General features: G+C 41.2%; 1 protein-coding gene across 1 annotated transcript in view; it reads left to right on the top strand.

The window, feature by feature from the left end:
- Positions 1–18,817, top strand: part of cpne4a (copine IVa) — a 149,276-nt gene that overhangs the window by 58,599 nt on the left and 71,860 nt on the right. The window contains exons 3-4 of the mRNA XM_037534248.1: positions 14,110–14,289; positions 18,672–18,743. Of these exons, the coding sequence (XP_037390145.1) occupies positions 14,110–14,289; positions 18,672–18,743 (252 nt within the window). The remainder of the gene's footprint in view (positions 1–14,109; positions 14,290–18,671; positions 18,744–18,817) is intronic.

Here is an 18,817-nt window from a genome sequence, read left to right as displayed (position 1 = left end):
CCCCATACAAACAAAGCAGGAGCTTGGTTCGCATGGCTGGCAGTAAGTCAGACTCGTTCCCAGTGAGAGTTGGACTTTGTCAGGGCTGCCCTTTTTCACCGATTCTATTCATAATTTTTATGGATAGAATTTCTAGGCGCAGTCAGGGGATGGAGGGTGTCCGGTTTGGTGACCTCAAGGTCACATCACTGCTGTTTGCAGATGATGTGGTCCTATTGGGGACATCAGGCCGTGAACTTCAGCTTTCGCTGGATCGGTTTGCAGCAGTGTGAAGCGGCCGGGATGAGAATCAGTACATCTAAATCCGAGACCATGGTTCTCAGGCGGAAAAGGGTGGAGAGCCCTCTCTGGGTCGGGGATAAGCTCTTGCCTCAAGTGGAGGAGTTTAAGTATCTCGGGGTCTTGTTCACGAGTGATGGTACAAGGGAGCGGGAGATTGACAGGCGGATTGGTGCTGGGTCAGTAGTGATGCAGGCTCTTTACCAGTCTGTTGTGGTATAGAAAAAGCTGAGCCACAAGGCAAAGCTCTTGATTTACTGGTCGATCTACGTTCCTACCTTCACCTATGGTCATGAGCTTTGGGTAATGACCGAAAGAATAAGATCGCAAATACAAGCGGCCGAAAAGAGTTTCCTCCGCAGGGTGTCTGGACTCTTCCTTAGAGATAGGGTGAGAAGTTCGGTCATCCGGGAGGGACTTGGAGTAGAGCCGCTGCTTCTTTACGTCGAGAGGAGTCAGCTGAGGTGGTTCGGGCATCTGGTTAGGATGCCTCCTTGACGCCTCCCTCGTGAGCTGTCATAGGCAAGTCCACCAGGGAGGAGACCCTGGGGAAGACCCAGGACATGCTGGCATGACTATATTGCCCAGCTGGCCTGGGAGCGCCTCGGAATCCCCCCCCCCCGGAGAGCTAGTGGAGGTGGCTGGGGAAAGGGAGGTCTGGGCCTCATTGCTTAGGATGCTGCCCCCGCGACCCGAACCCCGAAGAAGCGGAAGATGATGGATGGATGGATGGTGCTGTTAGTTAGAGGACAAAACAGACCCTCAAATCCAGACTCAGTGAAGCTCGTTGTTTATCTGCTTCACCCACAGTCAGCTTCTGTCTCTGGTGATCTTAAGTAACTAGAACTGCAGTACTGCTCTGCCTCAGGGTGGCGCTGTAGCAGACTGGTTCACCCATTTGGTCCTTCATAGCCTAGAAACTGTAGCTCTGCCCGGATTCCTGGGAGACCATATGTGTTCAGGCTCAGGTTGTGTGTTTGTGAGTGAGTATGTCTGTGTCTGTTTCATTGTGTGCTTTTTTAAGAGAAAGTGGATAAAAGATAAAACCAAACACACGTGAGTGGCTGTGAGAATGATGAAACGTTATGTAAGGCCCTCCTGCATATTAACTGCTCTTTTGTTGTAGGTCTAAATTTCCATAAGTGAAGCTGCAGCCTGTCCATCCATACAGCGCTTCTCTGTTCATTCATGGCCAGCATACATCAACAATGACGACGCTGAACGTTTGGTTGTCTCTGCAGAGCTGGACATCCCTGCCCTCAACCCCACCCCCCGCACCGCAGGCCTCACTGTGCCATTATTCCATCACTCATCTCTGGTCTATGAACTGTTTATCTTCCTGATTCCAGACTAAGGCTAGTTGGCAGGCTGGTGGTCCGCTTCACAGATGGCTCTCCTGTCTCTCTGTGTGGTCAGTCTCTGCTAGATTGGCTGGACATTTGCTAGACATCTACTAATGAACCATTTAGGAACTGAAAACCTTTTTTTTGATAAGAAACAAAAAAACAACTGAAATACTGTTAGAAGAATGAGAGTAAATACTAAATAATTCATAGTAGATATACAAAAAAGGTCTAGCAGTTATAGAACATTTCACTGATTCATACACTCTTAAAAATGATGGTTCTTCAAGGGTTGTTTGATAAATGAAATGGTTCTACATGGAACCATGAACACTCAAAGAACACTTTGCATGCTTACGTGATTCTTTGCATTGTGAAAATGTTCTTCAGATTGATGGAGAATGTGTTGTATGTGGTTCCATGTAGCACCCGTTGTTGTAATGTCAAGCTTATGATAATCGGTGCTATATAGAACGCTTTAAAAAAATGGAATTCATCTACAGCACATTCTCCATCAATCTGAAGAACCATTTCACCATGCAGAGAACTGTTTAAGCATGAAGTGGTTTCTTTGAGTGTTTATGGGTCTATATAGAACCATTTTCTTTACTAAAGAACCCTTAAAGAACCTACTTTTAAGACTATAACTATTGAATAATTCATAGTAGTTACTGAATAAGTTATAGAAAATACAGAACCTTTCGTTGTAGATTGTATGCTTAAAAATGATGATTCTTCAAGGGTACTTTAGGAAAGAACATGATTCTGTATAAAACTATGAACACTTAAAGAACACTTTGCATGATTAAACGGTTCTTTGCACTGTGAAAGCGTTCTTTAGATTGATGGAGAATGTGCTGTAAATGGTTCTGTATATAGAACCTTTTGGAGAAGTGTTCTATATAGCACCAAAAGGGTTCTTGTTTCAGTTTCAAACATTTTTGCTATCTATATTGTTTTATGTAGAACTATTTTATTTACTAAAGAACTCTTGTAGAACTGTCTTTATAAAGTGTGTTGTGGTTACAGTACATTCTTAGCAAAAAACGATTCTGTGTAGTACCATAAAAGGGTTTTTGGGCTTGCAACAATAGTGGAACCCTTTTTAAAAAGTACTATATAGAACCATCTACAGTACATTGTCAGTCAATTAGAAGAACCCTTTCATGTTGCAATTAATCCTTTAATCTTGCCAAGGGTTCTTTGTGTGTTTATGGTTCGAAAGAACCCTTGAAGAACCATCTTGTCTAAGTGTGTAGTGGTTTAGCCGAAAGGGTTCTATATAGAGGTGATCAAACCTGTGCTCTTTAGAATAAACGCCCGTGTCTTGTCGTTCTCCTTCCATGTGTTGCTATCTAGCACAGCGTGTCTTCGCTGTGTTGTTTCTGAAGTGATGTTTCTAGAGGGGCTTTGCTGTGGTTTGCAGCACTTGATCTGCAGTCAGTGAAACAGAGAAAGATGCTCACAGAGTCACAGAAGGAGAGGAGAGAGAAAGGCTGAGATAGACAGACAGACAGACAGAGAGAAAGACAGACTTTGATGTTTTATTCCCTCATAGGCTTTGGCTTGTTGTTCCGAGGGTGAAAGGTCAAGCTCAGGCCTGCTGGATTCTCTCTGATCCTCTCCCAGCTGACCGCTGTACGTCACTTCTGCCCAAATCAGCCTCAGATTAGCAGCGAAGCAGCAGAGTGTGGACCTTTTGATAGCCTGACTCAAGGCTCCGTCTCCAGAGGTTCCTGCCCCATATTTTAGCGAAGTTTTCATCTAAAAATACAGATCGGTTTTCTCAGCCAGCGTCTGCGCTCACAACTCACAGCTGAGACTGGAGTGTGAGTGTGAACTGCTTTCTGTAAAAAAAAACAACAAAAAAAAGCCCCCGTTTGGTTTACAGCGGCCTTTATTTTCAGCCAGTATGACTGTAATGCGCGAGGTGTTAACCTGAAGGTGTTCAGAAATAGATTTGAGTGAAAACGGAAATAATAGCATTGAATTGGGTTCAGTGGGTTTCAGTTCATCGTAAAATTCAAGCTGAAGGATTTTTCTGTTTGTTTTTGTTATCCAGTGCCAATGGTACACAAACCATGTACTGGAGTTAAAGTAGAGACACCCAAGGTAAAATATTACTCTAGTAAAAGTAGAAGTTCCTCCCTTTAGACCTCCACTTGAGTAAAAGTGCTAAAGTATTTGCCTTCAAATGAACTTAAGTATCGAAAGTGAAAGTACCGAAAGATTATGGCTCTAATGTCCTATTAGCATTTTTATAACAAGACTCGCTTCATGAACTCATTTTAGGTGAAAATACTCCAGCGTCTCTCTTGGTAAACCAGTCTTTTAATAGAACGTCATTAATTAGTGACGCTGACGTCTATTAAAATGATCATAAGCACAAAACACTGAAGGTAAACAGTTTCCATCAGGGAGAACCGAGTGGCTCTGAAATCACTTTTACAAACAAGCAAAGTGTCAGTTTAAGATTTATTTACAACTTAGTTACAAGTTGAAGTTTAATAAAAACTGGCTTTAAACTCAGGATCACAAATGAGCTCCTTTACTATGTTTGATCTGTAGGCCTCTGTTCATAAACATAAACCAGCCCAAACTAATTTACTATAAAATGAAACGGTGTTTGTAGAAATTCAGAAAAAAGCTGCGTCAGTCACGACTGCATATGTGGACATATTTCTATATTGTGCTCTATTTACACAAAGTTAGGTTAGTTCATCATTTATGTTGAATAGACCAAAATTTTACGCTGCTGCGCTGACGGCTGAACTGTGTGCTGCACTGGGTCGGTATGACCAACAGGTCAAAACAAGCTCAGAACAAAGTGACCGCTGTGCCCTGATTGGTGCTCTTGCTTTGCACTTCTTTCGTTTTGACATGTTATGGTTTTATACACACACAAACCAAAAGGAGTGACAGTTTTCTCAAAACGTAGTGAAGTAAAAAGTAAAATATTTGACTTTGAAATGTAGTGGAGTGAAAGTAAAAAGTCGCCCAAAATGGAAAAACCTCAGTACAGATACACAAAAAAACTGCTTAAGTACAGCAATGAATTGCATTTACTTAGTTACTGTCCACCACTGTCCAGTGCTGATCAAAAGAGGATGGGTTTCCCTTTTGAGTCTTGGTAACTGATGTAGCCAGACTTTTTCAGAGTCATTTTGGATCATTGCTTCTGGACCATTCATCATGAAAATTGCACACACAGTTTAAAGGGCAACAGGCATTTTCATATCATGGCAAAACCTGAAAAATGACAAAAAACAGAGGTACAAAGTTTTGTTATTCGACAGCAGCGAAATGTTTCTGGCTGTTAGGCTGTAGCCGCGGGCCTTTTTTCTGTAGCCACAGTTTACCAGTTTATTTACGAGTTTATTTTCCGTAGTTTACCAGAGCCTCACTCACTGTAGTAGCTACTATTTGATTTTCTGGCACAGTTTACAGAGTTAGTTAGTACCCAGTTTGATAAGTCGGCCTTCACTAGAGTTTATTACAGTAGCATGGCCAAAATACAGGAAACTGGAACTGCCCCCCTCTTTTATTTCATAGATAAAATCATTGAATATTTTTATGATATATTGACTGCCTGGCTGGAAATGTCCCCTCTTTTCATTTCAGATATCCGGTCACCTCACAGAAGAGGTTTGATTTTGGCTTTCTGTCACTCCAACGTCAGCCGCTCCACTTTTTCTCTCAGACTTTAGTTTTCATCATCCACACTTGTTTCAGCAGAGCAGCAGTCAGTCGGAATCAGCCTGTACTGTGGTGTGAGGCTCTGTCTGGGTCTGTAGCTGCTCGCTAAGCTGACGCTAGCTTGCTGATCAGGCTACAGTTCCAGACACCACAGAGCAGGTTAAATTTCTCCTTTCTGTCTCTTCAGCGCCAGCAGCTCAACCTCACTCCCCCAGATTTGAATCTTTATCATCTAAACTTGTGTCAGTGCTTTAGTAAGCCGTGAATTGTGGTGGGGAGAGCTGTTTTCGTGCAAGCTAAGCTAATGGTAGCTAGCGCCTCTCTCCTAGTTAGCAGCACTAACATTTTTGGACTGTTAGATGATTTGACATGTTTTGAATGATGGCTCGAAAATGTGCAAATGTACGAGAACTACACTTTTTGCTTATTTCAAATTTTGAAATAACGAAGGGCACAAACGTATGAATGCGGTTCACTGCATGTTGATTGTACAGTGTTCTAATGATCATTATGAAAGGATACCTCCGGTCCTACAATCTGCATTCAAAGCCATTGTAAAATCCACATTATACACACACACACACACACACACACACACACACACACACACCTATGACCTCCTCACAACAACTGAATTCTGTATCACTGCACGAAAAAAAAAACCCCTGCTTTTAAAAGAATAATCTTTGACTCTCATGCTGGCCCCCAAGATAGCAAACATGCTGAACAGCCCCATCATAAATATCACAGGCTTGAATTAAAACACTTAAAGTATGATTAACTGCAAAATGTCAGAATAAAAGTCTAAAAAATGTCCCTTGAATGACTTGAATGAACATGCTTCAAATGTCTGTGTTTCAGGCTGAATCCCAAACGGCTCCGTACACCCTAAATAGTGTTCTAGCTGTGAATGTTTAGAAATTCTAGTCAAACAGTGCATCATTTATTGAGTGTTGATGTGTCTGAATACCAAATGACTATTTCTAAGCTGTATTTTGCTCTGTTGGGCTGCAGGATCCAGTATTTAAAGTCCTACGTAGTGCACTATGTAGGGAGCAGGGAGCCGTTTAAGATTCAGCCCCAGTGTAAGAAGAGGGCGCCACTGGATTGCTGCTAAATAAGACTTGCGGTGCTAATTTAGTGACCAAAAAGTACTTTTAAAGCGAAGGTTGTTTGCATTAAACAGTGCTGTGTTATCATATGTTCACTGTTACACAACAAAAAGTTTAAAAAGTTCATGACATGACCGCAGTGTACAGTGATGGGCGACCGGACCTTCTCCTCATTAAGAGGTCAGTGTTTGTCTGACAACGATACTGTACTCTGAAGGAACTACATTTCTTTCTTCTAATTATTTTCTGAATTGTGTGTTTTATCATATTTTATGTTGGCTGCCATAAGCCACTTGAGGCTGTGCATTACAGTGATTTTATCACAGGGAAGGAGGTTTTACTCTGCTTCGTGTCATGCCTAAGAACACCCTTCCCCATGATAAAATTGCAGTAACTCACAGCCTCGTGGCTTATTGCTTTAATAACTATTTAAAATACAAACGTCATGTAGCAAGACTGCAGTCCTAACCCTAGATTTATAAGAGTTATAAATAAGAGAAATATGTCTTTATGTCTTTGATGGAGAGTAATATGCAGTGGTTTGTCGTTATTATCAGTTTGCTTCATCTTCACTTCATTTGCTGTTGCTCCGTTCTCTCTTCGTGGGCAGAGGAACAGGAGGAACAGATGGCTGGAGAACATCCTCTGTTCATTCCTGATGTTTGGTTACGCAGGGTGAATGCTAAGTGGATAACAAAGCTCAGGATTTCAATAAGAGATCTCAGACAGGTGTAGAAAGACCCTGTTAATCAAAGGAAGCAACTGGACATCTGGAGTAGCCTACTACACCTGCTCTGCAGGATGAGTGCTGAGGGTGAATGGATTTGTTTGTTAGATGTGCCTCAGGTGGCTAAGTTTTACAAGGAAGAGCGGAGCTTAAAACTAAAGCATTTTGCTCATTATGACTGTATTCCAGATCAAATAAATGTGCTGCAAGACCCCATCAAGACCTGGTCACTTTGTGTGTCTAGGATCTGGATGGTGCCCTGACAAGATTTTAGCCACATGCATTTACACTAGGGAGTCAAATGTATCTCTTGTTAGTCGGAATGAAATCCAGTCACTGTGTGGGACAGAATATGGAAATCAGCTCATTATGAAGCAACCAGTTACCAATTTTTAACTGTTCATCCTCTTCTTGTGCTATGCTGGGGTGGGAGGGGTTTTGGTTGTGTTGGAGGAGGTTTGGTTGTACTTGGAGGGGTTTTGATTGTACTCTGAGCAGTTTTGGTTGTACTAGGGGAGGTGTGTTTGTACTGGGAGTCGTTTTGGTTGTGTTTCAGTTGTGCTGTGAGATGTTTCAGTTGTACTGGAAGGGGTTTTGTTTGTATTGGGAGTGGGGTTTTGGTTGTACTGGGAGGGATTTTGGTTGTGTTGGGAGGGGTTTCCGTTGTACTTGGGGGTGGGGGGGTTGGTTGCACTAGGAGGGTTTTCGGTTGTACTAGAAGGAGATTCGGTTGTTCTGGGAGGGGTTTCTGATGTAATGGGAGGGGTTTTGGTTGTGCTGGGAGGAGTTTCTGTTGCACTAGGAGGGGTTTTGGTTGTACTGGGAGTGGTTTCGGTTATACTGAGACGGTATTGATTATTGTTAATATTTTGTAGAGATGGTCCACTTCCTGAAGTGGTTTGAGAGATCGGATTTTTAAATGTGTTTTAAATGTGTTTACACTTGCATTTTTATGTGGCCTCATCCAGGTATAATCCTGATACTCAAGATGCATGAACTGTTTGGTGGTGTCATCATAGGGAGATTGCAAGTTCAGTCCCTGGTGATGCCACAGCTGTCCATTACTGGGAGTCCAAGAGATCATAGATGTCCTCTGTCTCTGAGTGGTTCAGAAGGTCTGTCACTCTGCACAGTGCTAGGTAACGTGGGTAGCTGACCAAACAGAATGATTTTACCTTTAATTCAAGCTGAAACATGACGTTTTGTGTCACACACACACTTGAGGGAAAAGTGACTTTTTCACAGTCCTGTAAATTGTTCATGTTAGTGTTGCTAATGGAAAATTGTCTTTTTGTGAAAATGGGACGGTCATGCCTTCTTCCCTTTTAAGGCTATTTGTCCATTGAGCTGCTGGCCCGTGACCCTTACTTAGAGGACACACTCTGTCCTTAATTGGTACCTTTTCTGTTTCATGGGTTTTGGTGTGTCATTCTTCTTCTCTTGAATGTTTAGATAGAACAGACCCGACGCTTTAAGAGGAAATCTGGCCTTGCCCTCAGGAAGGCTTCCATGACCTCTTTATTCCTCAGGGCCATAAACTTTGTAAAGAAGTTGGATAAATCTGGTCACCATCAGCTACCAGAGTTTGCATTGAATTGGCTGTCTACACTCTTGTCACTGGGGTGGAACCCTCAAGAGTACATCTCAGTACCTTTAGTCAGGCAACATACACCGATCAGGCATAACATTATGACCTTGTTTCTAACAGGATGCTGTTGGCTGGATATTTTTGGTTGGTGGACTGTTCCCAGTAGTGATGCTGAGGTGTTTAAAAACTGATCCACTCAGACCAGCACAACACACACTAACACACCACCACCACGTGTTACTGCAGTGCTGAGAATGATCCACCACCCAAATAATACCTGCTCCATGACGCTCCATGGGGTCCTGACCACTGAAGAACAGGGTAAAAGGGGGCTAATAAAGTGCACAGAGAAACAGATGGACTACAGTCTGTAACTGTAGAACTACAAAGTGCACCTGTATAGTAAGTGGAGCTGATAAAATGGTCAATGAGTGTAGAAACAAGGAGGTGGTCAGAATGTTATGCCTGATTGGTGTATATATAAAGAGAGAAAAGGGGGAGAGAGCAAGACTGAAAGAAAGCCTCATAAATCTTCTTGTTCATGCTTAATCAGAACAGTGTTATCCCTGCTTTGGACTTTTTGTCTGAAGTCTCCGCCCTCTCCTGCACTCTTTTCTAATTGGCCGAGGCCCTGTGGGTGCATAAAAATCTTTTGGAGGCGTTTGTCGGCGATGCCAAGGAGCTCGGGGTCGCAGTGAGATTGTAATGAAAATGGAAAAAGAATCCAAGCTGCTAATCCGCCCGAGGAGAGCCAAGCTGCTGAGACTAAACTCCGTCTAGACTGCTGAGGGATCACAGATAACACCAACCGTTTTGGTCCTTCAGTGTGGAAAAGAAATGAAATGGCCTCCAGGAAGGAGGATTTTTACAGAAATTCATTTCCGAGCCGCTCGGCTGGTCCTGCTGCTGTTAAGTTTCAATTACAAACTTCAGTGCTTACAATGCAAAACTCCTCCCTGAGCTGATACAGTCCTGAAAGCCTGTGATGCATTTATTCATGCAATTACATGTTAAATGCTTGATTAGCCTGAGCGTAATAGCTCTGCTGTACCCCAGTTAGTATTGATTAATAAAGAGGGGTGTAATGGACTTCACGGTGGAGAACTGTGGTGACGTTAGCTTCAAAACTGCTGCAGGGAAAGTTAAGAGTTTTGTACTGTAAATGTTTAGGAGCACTGAAACTAGATTGAGGCAGATTAGACACCGCTGTACACTCTTTAAAAGATGTTCTTTCAAGGGTTCTTTAGTAAAAACAATGTTTCTGGATAGAAATATGAACACTCAAAGAACTATTTGCATGTCTTTTTGAAAAGGGATCTGTTTAGCCCAGGTGTCAGCAACATGTGGCTCTGCATCTCCACAGTAGAATTACATGTTTAGGCAAAAATGAAATAATCTTCCTTTACAGTAAAATAAACTGTGTTGAATGATCAGCAGTAAATGATCTTAATAAATAATAATGAATAAATGATCTTAAATGCTGGAATTAATGTAGAACTGCTAATTCACCTTTTAACGCTGAAGATCAGCACAGACTGCTGGTCACCATAGCAACACAGACAACAGCCTCACCTAGCTAGTAGCTAAAGAAAATGCGAAGAGAGCGATTAAAGATGAACATCAACAATTTGGATGTGAATGGACTGATTTGCGTTTATATTCACTCCCGCTGGTATCCTGATACATTTAATCTGCAACAAGAAACTGTCAAACACTAAAAAGTCATGAAGTTGAAGTCGCTTCTCATTCGCCAGCTTGTTGTTTGAATTTTCCCGTTCCACCTTAAATGGTGCAGCATGTGCATTCGGGCACCTCAGGCATCATTTGAGGTGGAACAGGATAATTCAAACAAGAAGCTGGTGAATGAGAAGTGACTTCAGCCTCGTAAAAAGTTGAACATTGAGAGACATTTTACAAGAAACTGTTCTACTTTTGAGGAAAAGTTTCCTGCCGGAGACTATACAACCATATACAACACCTTCTCCATCAATCCAAGGAATCTTTTCACCACGCACAGGACCATTTAAGCATATTTTTAAAACATATACTATATTGCCAGAAGTCTTCACTTATCTGCCTTCACACGCATATGAACTTGACTGACATCCCATTCTTAATCCATAGGGTTTAATATGATGTCGGCCCACCATTTGCAGCTATAACAGCTTCAACATTTCTGGGAAGGTTTTCCACAAGGTTTAGGAGTGTGTTCATGGGGATTTTTTGACCATTCTTCCAGAAGCACATTTGTGAGGTCAGACACTGATGTTGGACGAGAAGGCTCACAGTCTCCGCTCTGATTCATCCCAAAGGTGTTCTATTGGGTTGAGGTCAGGACTCTTTGCAGGCCAGTCAAGTTCTTCCACACCAAACTCGCTCATCCATGTCTTTATGGACCTTGCTTTGTACACTGGTGCGCCGTCCGCAAACTGTTCCCACAAAGTTGGGAACATGAAATTGTCCAAAATCTCATGGTCTGCTGAAGCATTAAGAGTTCCTTTCACTAGAACTAAGGGGGCCGAGCCCAACTCCTGAAAAACAACCCCACACCATAATCCCCCCTCCACTAAACTTTACACATGGCACAATGCAGTCAGACAAGTACTGTTCTCCTGGCAACTACCAAACCCAGACTTGTTCATCGGATTGCCAGAAAACACGTCTGCACTGCTCTAGAGTCCAGTGGCAGTGCTTTACTGCATTCGACACTTTGCATTGCGCTTGGTGATGTAAGGCTTGGATGCAGCTGCTTGGCCATGGAAACCCATTCCATGAAGCTCTCTACGCTGTTCTTGAGCTAATCTGAAGGCCACATGAAGTTTGGAGATCTGTAGTGATTGACTCTGCAGAAAGTTGGTGACCGTTGCGCACTATGTGCTTCAGCATCCACTGACCCAGCTCTGTCATTTTATGAGTTGCTGTCATTCCCAATCGCTTCCACTTTGTTATAATACCACTGATAGTTGACTGTGGAATATTTAGTAGTGAGGAACTTTTACGACTGGAATTGTTGCACAGGTGGCGTCCTATCACAGTCCTACGCTGGAATTCACTGAGCTCCTAAGAGCAACCCATTCTTTCATTAATGTTTGTAGAAGCAGTCTGCAGGTCTAGGTGCTTAGCTTTATACACCTATGGCCATGGAAGTGATTGGAACACCTGAATTCAATGATTTGGATGGGTGAGTGAATACATTTGGCAATGTGGTGTATGTTTTAAAAAATATATTTCTAAAGAAACTTCTTTTTGGATGGTTTATTTAATGTTGGTTTTATTTAATATTTTAAAAGTGCCCTGTACTGTTCATGTGATCTGCACAGTTGGTCTGACAGACTGTAATACACTACAGGAAGTGTAGGGGGTGATATGGCTTTTACTGTTCCGTTTAAAAAGCCTCTATAATGTTCATATGATCCACACAGTCCCTCTGACAGACTGTAATACACTACAGGAAGTGTAGGGGGCCTCATTTACTTTCGCGTCTCGCTGTACATTAAAGACTTATATCTTGCAGAGCAGCTCAGCCGCAGATGAACAGTTTAGCAAGCTTCAGTTCAGGAAAGCCTTTCACTCGTTATAAACAGGCTCTTGTTTCCCCTGAACCCTCAATCAGACCCTGTAGCGGTGTCCATAGCAGGTCCTCTGGGTGCAGATGAACTGTGCAGTGGGAGGCAGATGTGAGTGTGCTGTGTGTTTAAGTATTCTATAACATGCCCCAGATGTGTAGAGTATTTAAGCAATGGGGCATGAGAGAGAGAGTGTGTGCTCTATCATGGCAGTAATTCGGTCACAGACACTAATGCAGTAGATGTAACAGGGCAAAGTTAAAGGCGAAATCCTCTCATTTTTCAAAACTTCCACATTATTAGATGATTAAGATGCAAACAGAGCGGTTCAGAGTGGTTTGGTGTAAAACGCTCCGTTCTAGAGAAACTTACCAATCATAATTGTTCACAGTGGTGGTGATAGGTTCCAGATGTCCACCTCACAGAAAGTTACTATATGAAATGGTTATGAATTCACTGCCCAATGACTGAGACACTGTTTATGATGGTTTTGGTCATAGAATTTTGGCTCAAAATAATAATTTATAATCTTACTAATATAATATAATAATAATAATCTTACTAATTAATTACCCATTCATTTGAATCTATTCATGGTGGAGGTTGAGCTCAGCATTTTCCAGATGAAGCTGAATGCGGTTTTGCGTCCAGTCCGTCTGTAAAACGTTTCACAGCCCATCTTGTTTGCTCAATTCCTGCTTGTTTAGTTGTTCATCTGCCGACTGAGAAGCTCTCTTAGGACCAGTGACAGGTTCCGAGTTGGATGTAGTCCAGCAGTCATCCTCTTCTTCAGAATCTGACTAAATGGGCTGCAGTTCAGCCTTTATTTGAACTTGGAGTACATTGAAGGAGGGCCTCAGCTGACCCAATGCATAAGACAAGGATAGAAAAATTGGATAGTAAAAATACACCAAATGCAAAAAAAGTAATCATAATAATAATAATAAAGTTTGTAGTTTAAAATTTTTTTTAAATAAAGAAAATTGCAACAGTATAGTAACTTATATCATTATATTATAACAAGATCATCATTATGATCTTCATGGACAATCCATACCACATCCACACCTCAAACAGGCTCACTCTTATCTCACTGCACATTTAATCTAGCAAGTCTGCACTTAAACATATAGACTGATCTCTTGTACATCTTCTATCCACATCCTGTATAATCTGGAAGATTTCTATATCAGTATTCTATCCTCTGTTTACCTGCATCTCATTTATTGTCTACTTCAGACTCACTAACTGCACATACGGAAATGTGTACAGCCGTACATTTCATTTCATAACATTAACTGATTATTGGAATGATGTGTATTTGTGTGTTTTTTTCTTTTTATATATTTTTATATAGGTACTATAATGGGGCTACACACCTTAGATTTTCACTCACCTTCACACCTGTGTAAATATGATGTGACAAACATGATTTGAGTTGATAAAAATGTGATTTGATAAGTAAATAAGGGTAAAATAAAAATGTAATGAAATAATTCATTAAGTAAATTATTAGTATTAATAATGGAAAAAATGGAAAATAACAACTTGGCAGTAATGAAGTGAATAAAAAGATTAATAAAAGTGAAACAACATTATCCTATAGAATATGCGAACAATAGACAATGTTATCTAATGTTTCCATTTTCTTGGTTCTACAGTAGAAATCTGGTAATAGCTGCAGAGTAAACAGTAGGTAAAACAGTAAAGGACTCTTAAGATGGTCAGGGATGTTAAGGCTGGTACTGAAACGGGCGGTGGGCTTTCAGAGCTGACCGGTGTGCTGCTGTGTGTGCAGGTGGACAGGACGGAGGTGATCCGGAGCTGCATTAACCCCACGTTCTCCAAGGTTTTCACTCTGGATTATTACTTTGAGGAGGTGCAGCGGCTGCGTTTCGAGCTCTATGACATGAACAGCAGCCACAACGGCATGAGGGAGATCGACTGTCTGGGGGCCATGGAGTGCACGCTGGGCCAGGTACGCACTCACCCCAACCACTTAGACATTGCCAGGGTCCTGAACAGAGGTTGCACCTAATCGTAGCCTAAAGTCCAGGGTTGATAGAGAATTACCCACAATTAGATACAGAACTTACGCATTAGTTTCATAGCAGGTCTTTATATATTCTGAATAATCCATAGTACTAAATGGTACTGAATAGTTCATAGGAAATATCTTGAATAGTTCATTGTAGATACTGAATAATTAATAGGAGATAATGAATAATTCATAGTAGAGGCTGAATAATTGATACTGGAGATACTGATACTGAGTAATTTATAGTATTTTGAATAATTCATAGTTTTTACACAATAATTCATAATACATAATAATTCATATAGTAGATACTAAATAATTAATAGGCATTTCTGGATACTTGATAGTGTTTACTTGATAACTTTATGGTTACTAGCTATAATACTATATACTATTTATTGTTGAATAATTCATAGGAATTATTGGACAATCCAGAGTAGAGCCTGAAAATGCTCACAAACCAGATGTGCATTCTTTAGAAGCTACTTTTGTACCTCTGTGCTATTCACTGCATATAAATATGGCCTATAAATATATTCCATAGTGAGCCTTAACAAATTAAGCAAGAGAACTGTACCAAATCTCAAACTCAGAGGCTCACAGCAGCCTGAAAGTGTGTGTGCTGTCAGCTAGACAAGATGTGAACTCTTGCACAACATATCAGTTTTATTTTTCGTAATTGTTTGCCTTTCCTTTCCATTCATTGTACTTTCTGACAGTTTTGTATGTATGATTCAAACTTCTAGAAGTTCTTTGAATGAATTCAAGTAAAAAAAAAAAAGGTTTGTCATTTTTGGACTCATTTACAGTGCTATGTAAAATCAGACACAATTCTTTAATTATGGAATTTCCAGTCAAAACCACCACTGAAGGGAAATTCCACCCGTTTTTCAAAGTTTCTGCATATTTAAATGGTTACAACCTAAATAAAATCATTCAGATTGGTTTGGTGTAAAACGCTCAGTTCTAAAGAAACTGAGTCAGAACTGCTCTCAGTGGTGGTGATAGAAACCAGACGTCCACCTGTGTGATGAAGTATTGGCTTAAAATGAATCCATTTATTTTCATCCACTCATGGTGGAGGGATACATGCAGGGTGTTGTGAGGCAAAAGATTTTTCACTATTTTCCATCATCATCATTCCATATAAAACTCAGAAGACTCGTGTAGGTTCACTGGTGGGTTTGGTTAGTAAATAAAATGTCTATATTTGTGTCGTAGTCATGGTGACCCCTGGTTCTTATCACCACCACTGTAAAGACTGAACCATTTCACACCAAACCGCTCTGTTTACATCTCTCACACTCAGTTATGCAGAAATGTTGAAAAGTTGATGGAATTCCTCTTTAAGTGCATGTTGTTGCTGCTGTTCTCAGAATGGTGGACTGATCACCCCACAGTCCAGATCTCAACACCACTGAATGTGTTTGATCACTTCAGAAAATGATCAACCAACTTCTAAGACTGAACTGTGGAGGTGTGTCTGCAGATTCTTTGAGGAGCTGAAAGTGAGTTTTCTGAAAAGAATGGAAGCTGGAATAAAGGAGAAGAGAGACCCACTGAACACTGAGGCATCTGATATAGATTGATAGATTTATCTTTTGAGGCTTCTGGGAAAATTCCTAATGGCTGGAAATAAAAGAAGGGGGTGGTCTGTGACTTTTGCACAGTGCTGTATTTTTAGCTCAGTTTGACTCTAGAACTGTGGAACCTTTTTGGTTCTATTGCATTACAGCAAACGTTCAAAGTGAAGCTGAAGAAGTTTGAATGAGTTCTTGCTGAGGCTTCGCCTGTCTGGAGTGTGGGACACGGTTCCCGCTCATTCAACACGCTTGTGCGGTTTATTGCTTTGCTTATTGACATAATAAGCGACAGCAGCGTTTTCAGCGTCTGCTTGTCCATTTTCATACTAAACTGCCCGTCATTCTGATCCAAATGTTCTGATATTGTTTGTTCAATCAGAAATTACAGCGTGCAGTGACCCACATTTGGCCACATTCGTAATGACAAAAACGCCCAAACAGCCGTTTAGACGTTGATTTGTCTTTTAGTGATGATAGAGATGCCTACCCTAGTGGTTTGAAACCTGCTCCCTCATCAAAATTCTCTGTATATGGAGAGACAAGCTTTCACAGATCGTGGTGCCAGATGGCTGATTTGGCAGTCTCGCTGTCTCTGTAATAAACGCCAGCATTCACTGTTTAATATTCACACTTTTCTGAGGCCGACTCAAAGTCCACTAATCAAGCATTTGCTTATTTAGTGAAATATGGTTGAAACTGTGGACATTTCTCCAAATAGAAGTTTGGCCCATGTAGACGTGTGTTTATATAACTTTACAGGACCGTTTTAAAGGTTGGAGTTGATGATCAAAAGTCTAGGATCACTGTTATCAGTAATATGAAGCCAAAGTGGATCACATAACTAATGTGCGATACAACTTCACAGGTTTCACATGATAAGTACAAGCACTACACATTTAAGAAATGGTAATTTAAGGGTTCTCTAGTAAAGGCTGTGGTTCTGTATTAACCATTTGCATGCTTAAATGTTTCTTTGCATGGTGAAACTTTTCTTCAGATTGATGGAGAATATGTTGGTTCTATAGCACCAAAAAAGGCTTCTACTGTTGTTTCTACACTCTTAAAAAAAAGATGGCTATTCAAGGGTGGTTTAGTAAAGAAAATGGTTCTGTATAGAACTACTTTCATGCATGGCATCATGAAAGCGCTTGGAGAAGGAGAATGTTTTATGTATGGTTCTAACCAGAACCTTTTTGAAAGGTGTTCTATATAGCAACGACAGGAGTTCTTCTGTTGCTACAGGCTTGACATCATAACAATAGAGCTACCAATTTGGTACTATATACCCTTTTTCAGAAAGGCTCTCTGTAGAACCATCCATAGCACCCCCATATGAAGAACCCTTCCATGACACAAGGAACCTTTTATTCATGCAAAGAGTTCTTTGAGTGTTTATTGTTCTACACAGTACCATTTTCTTTACTAAGGATCCCTTGAAGAAACATCATTTTTAAGAGTGTAGCTTAACATCATAACAGCAGAAGAACCTATTTCAACATGCATCTTCATACTTTGTTACCCTGTTCTTCAGTGGTCAGGACCCTCACAGAGCAAGTATTATTTGGGTGGTGGGTCATTCTCAGCACTGCAGTCACACTGACATGGTGGTGGTGTGTTAGTGTGTGTTGTGCTGGTCTGAGTGGATCAGACACAGCAGTGCTGCTGGAGATTTGAAACACTGTGTCCACTCACTGTCCACTCTATTAGACACTCCTACCTTGTCAGTCCACCTTGTAGATGTAAAGTCAGAGACGACAGCTCATCTGCTGCTGCACAATTTGTGATGGTCATCCTCTAGTCCTCCAACAGTGGTCACAAGATGCTGTTGGCTGGATATTTTTGGTTGGTGGACTATTCTCTGTCCAGCAGTGACACTGAGGTGTTTAAAAACTCTTAGCAGCACTGCTGTGTCTGATCCACTCTGACCAGCACAACACACATTAACACATCACCGTCAGTCTTACTGTAGTGCTGAGAATGATCCACCACCCAAATAGTACCTGCTCTGTAGGGGTCCTGTAAGGCGCAGAGAAACAGATGGACTACAGTCTGTAACTGTAGAACTACAGAGTGAAACTATATGGTCAGTGGAGCTGATAAAATGGACAATAAGTGTAGAAACAAAGAGATGGACCTAATGAAGTCCTTATAAGTGTATATTGTTAACTTATAATGCTGAATTATAACCAGCTGTCCTTAATGTGTAATAAAACATTCTTAATAATATACATTGCAAAATGAAAAGTTTTAGATTGTATAATTCATTGTTTTCTGATACTAATCTTTATTTATTAGTTTTTTAATTTGCCAGTCTCCTGTTTTCTTCTCATATTGCTCGTCACTGTTTGTTTTGCTTGCAGGCTGTTACGAGAGCATCTTTATTTTAATGAGAATGGACTGATAATGCCGAGGACTCCCCATTTCCTTAATAACGCGTAACTGCAAGCGTTTATTCATAAACGAAGACATCTTTGAGGCATAATTACAATCTGGTTTGCGGGCCAGAAGCCTCAGAGTTAGATGTGCACACAGTTTGTCTGCCTCTCTGTGCGTAATTGTCCTGCTCTCCGTGTTTTCTTTCTCTTCCACTCCTGGCAGTGCTCTGAAGTTTCCTCCCTGGCATCGTTCCTCTCCAGAGCTGCGCAGCTTTCTTTCCACCGCAGCCACGCTTTGCTTTCTAACGTCGCACCGGAGTGACAAAAGTGACGCTTTCCTTGTGTCTTATCTGTCTCCAAACAGATTGTGTCCCAGAGAAAGCTGTGCAGAGCTCTCCTCAAACAGAGCAACACGGTGGGGAAGTCCATGATTACGGTACAGTGTCCTGCTGTTCCCTCGTTTCTGTCTCCTCTGAGTTCACTGAATTTTCTTTTCTATGCAGAGGTGGA

Source organism: Pygocentrus nattereri, chromosome 24 (assembly GCF_015220715.1).
Source record: "Pygocentrus nattereri isolate fPygNat1 chromosome 24, fPygNat1.pri, whole genome shotgun sequence".
NCBI lineage: Eukaryota > Metazoa > Chordata > Actinopteri > Characiformes > Serrasalmidae > Pygocentrus > Pygocentrus nattereri.
Note: the sequence above shows the minus strand (reverse complement) of the source record. Positions and strands in the feature narration are given on the sequence as shown.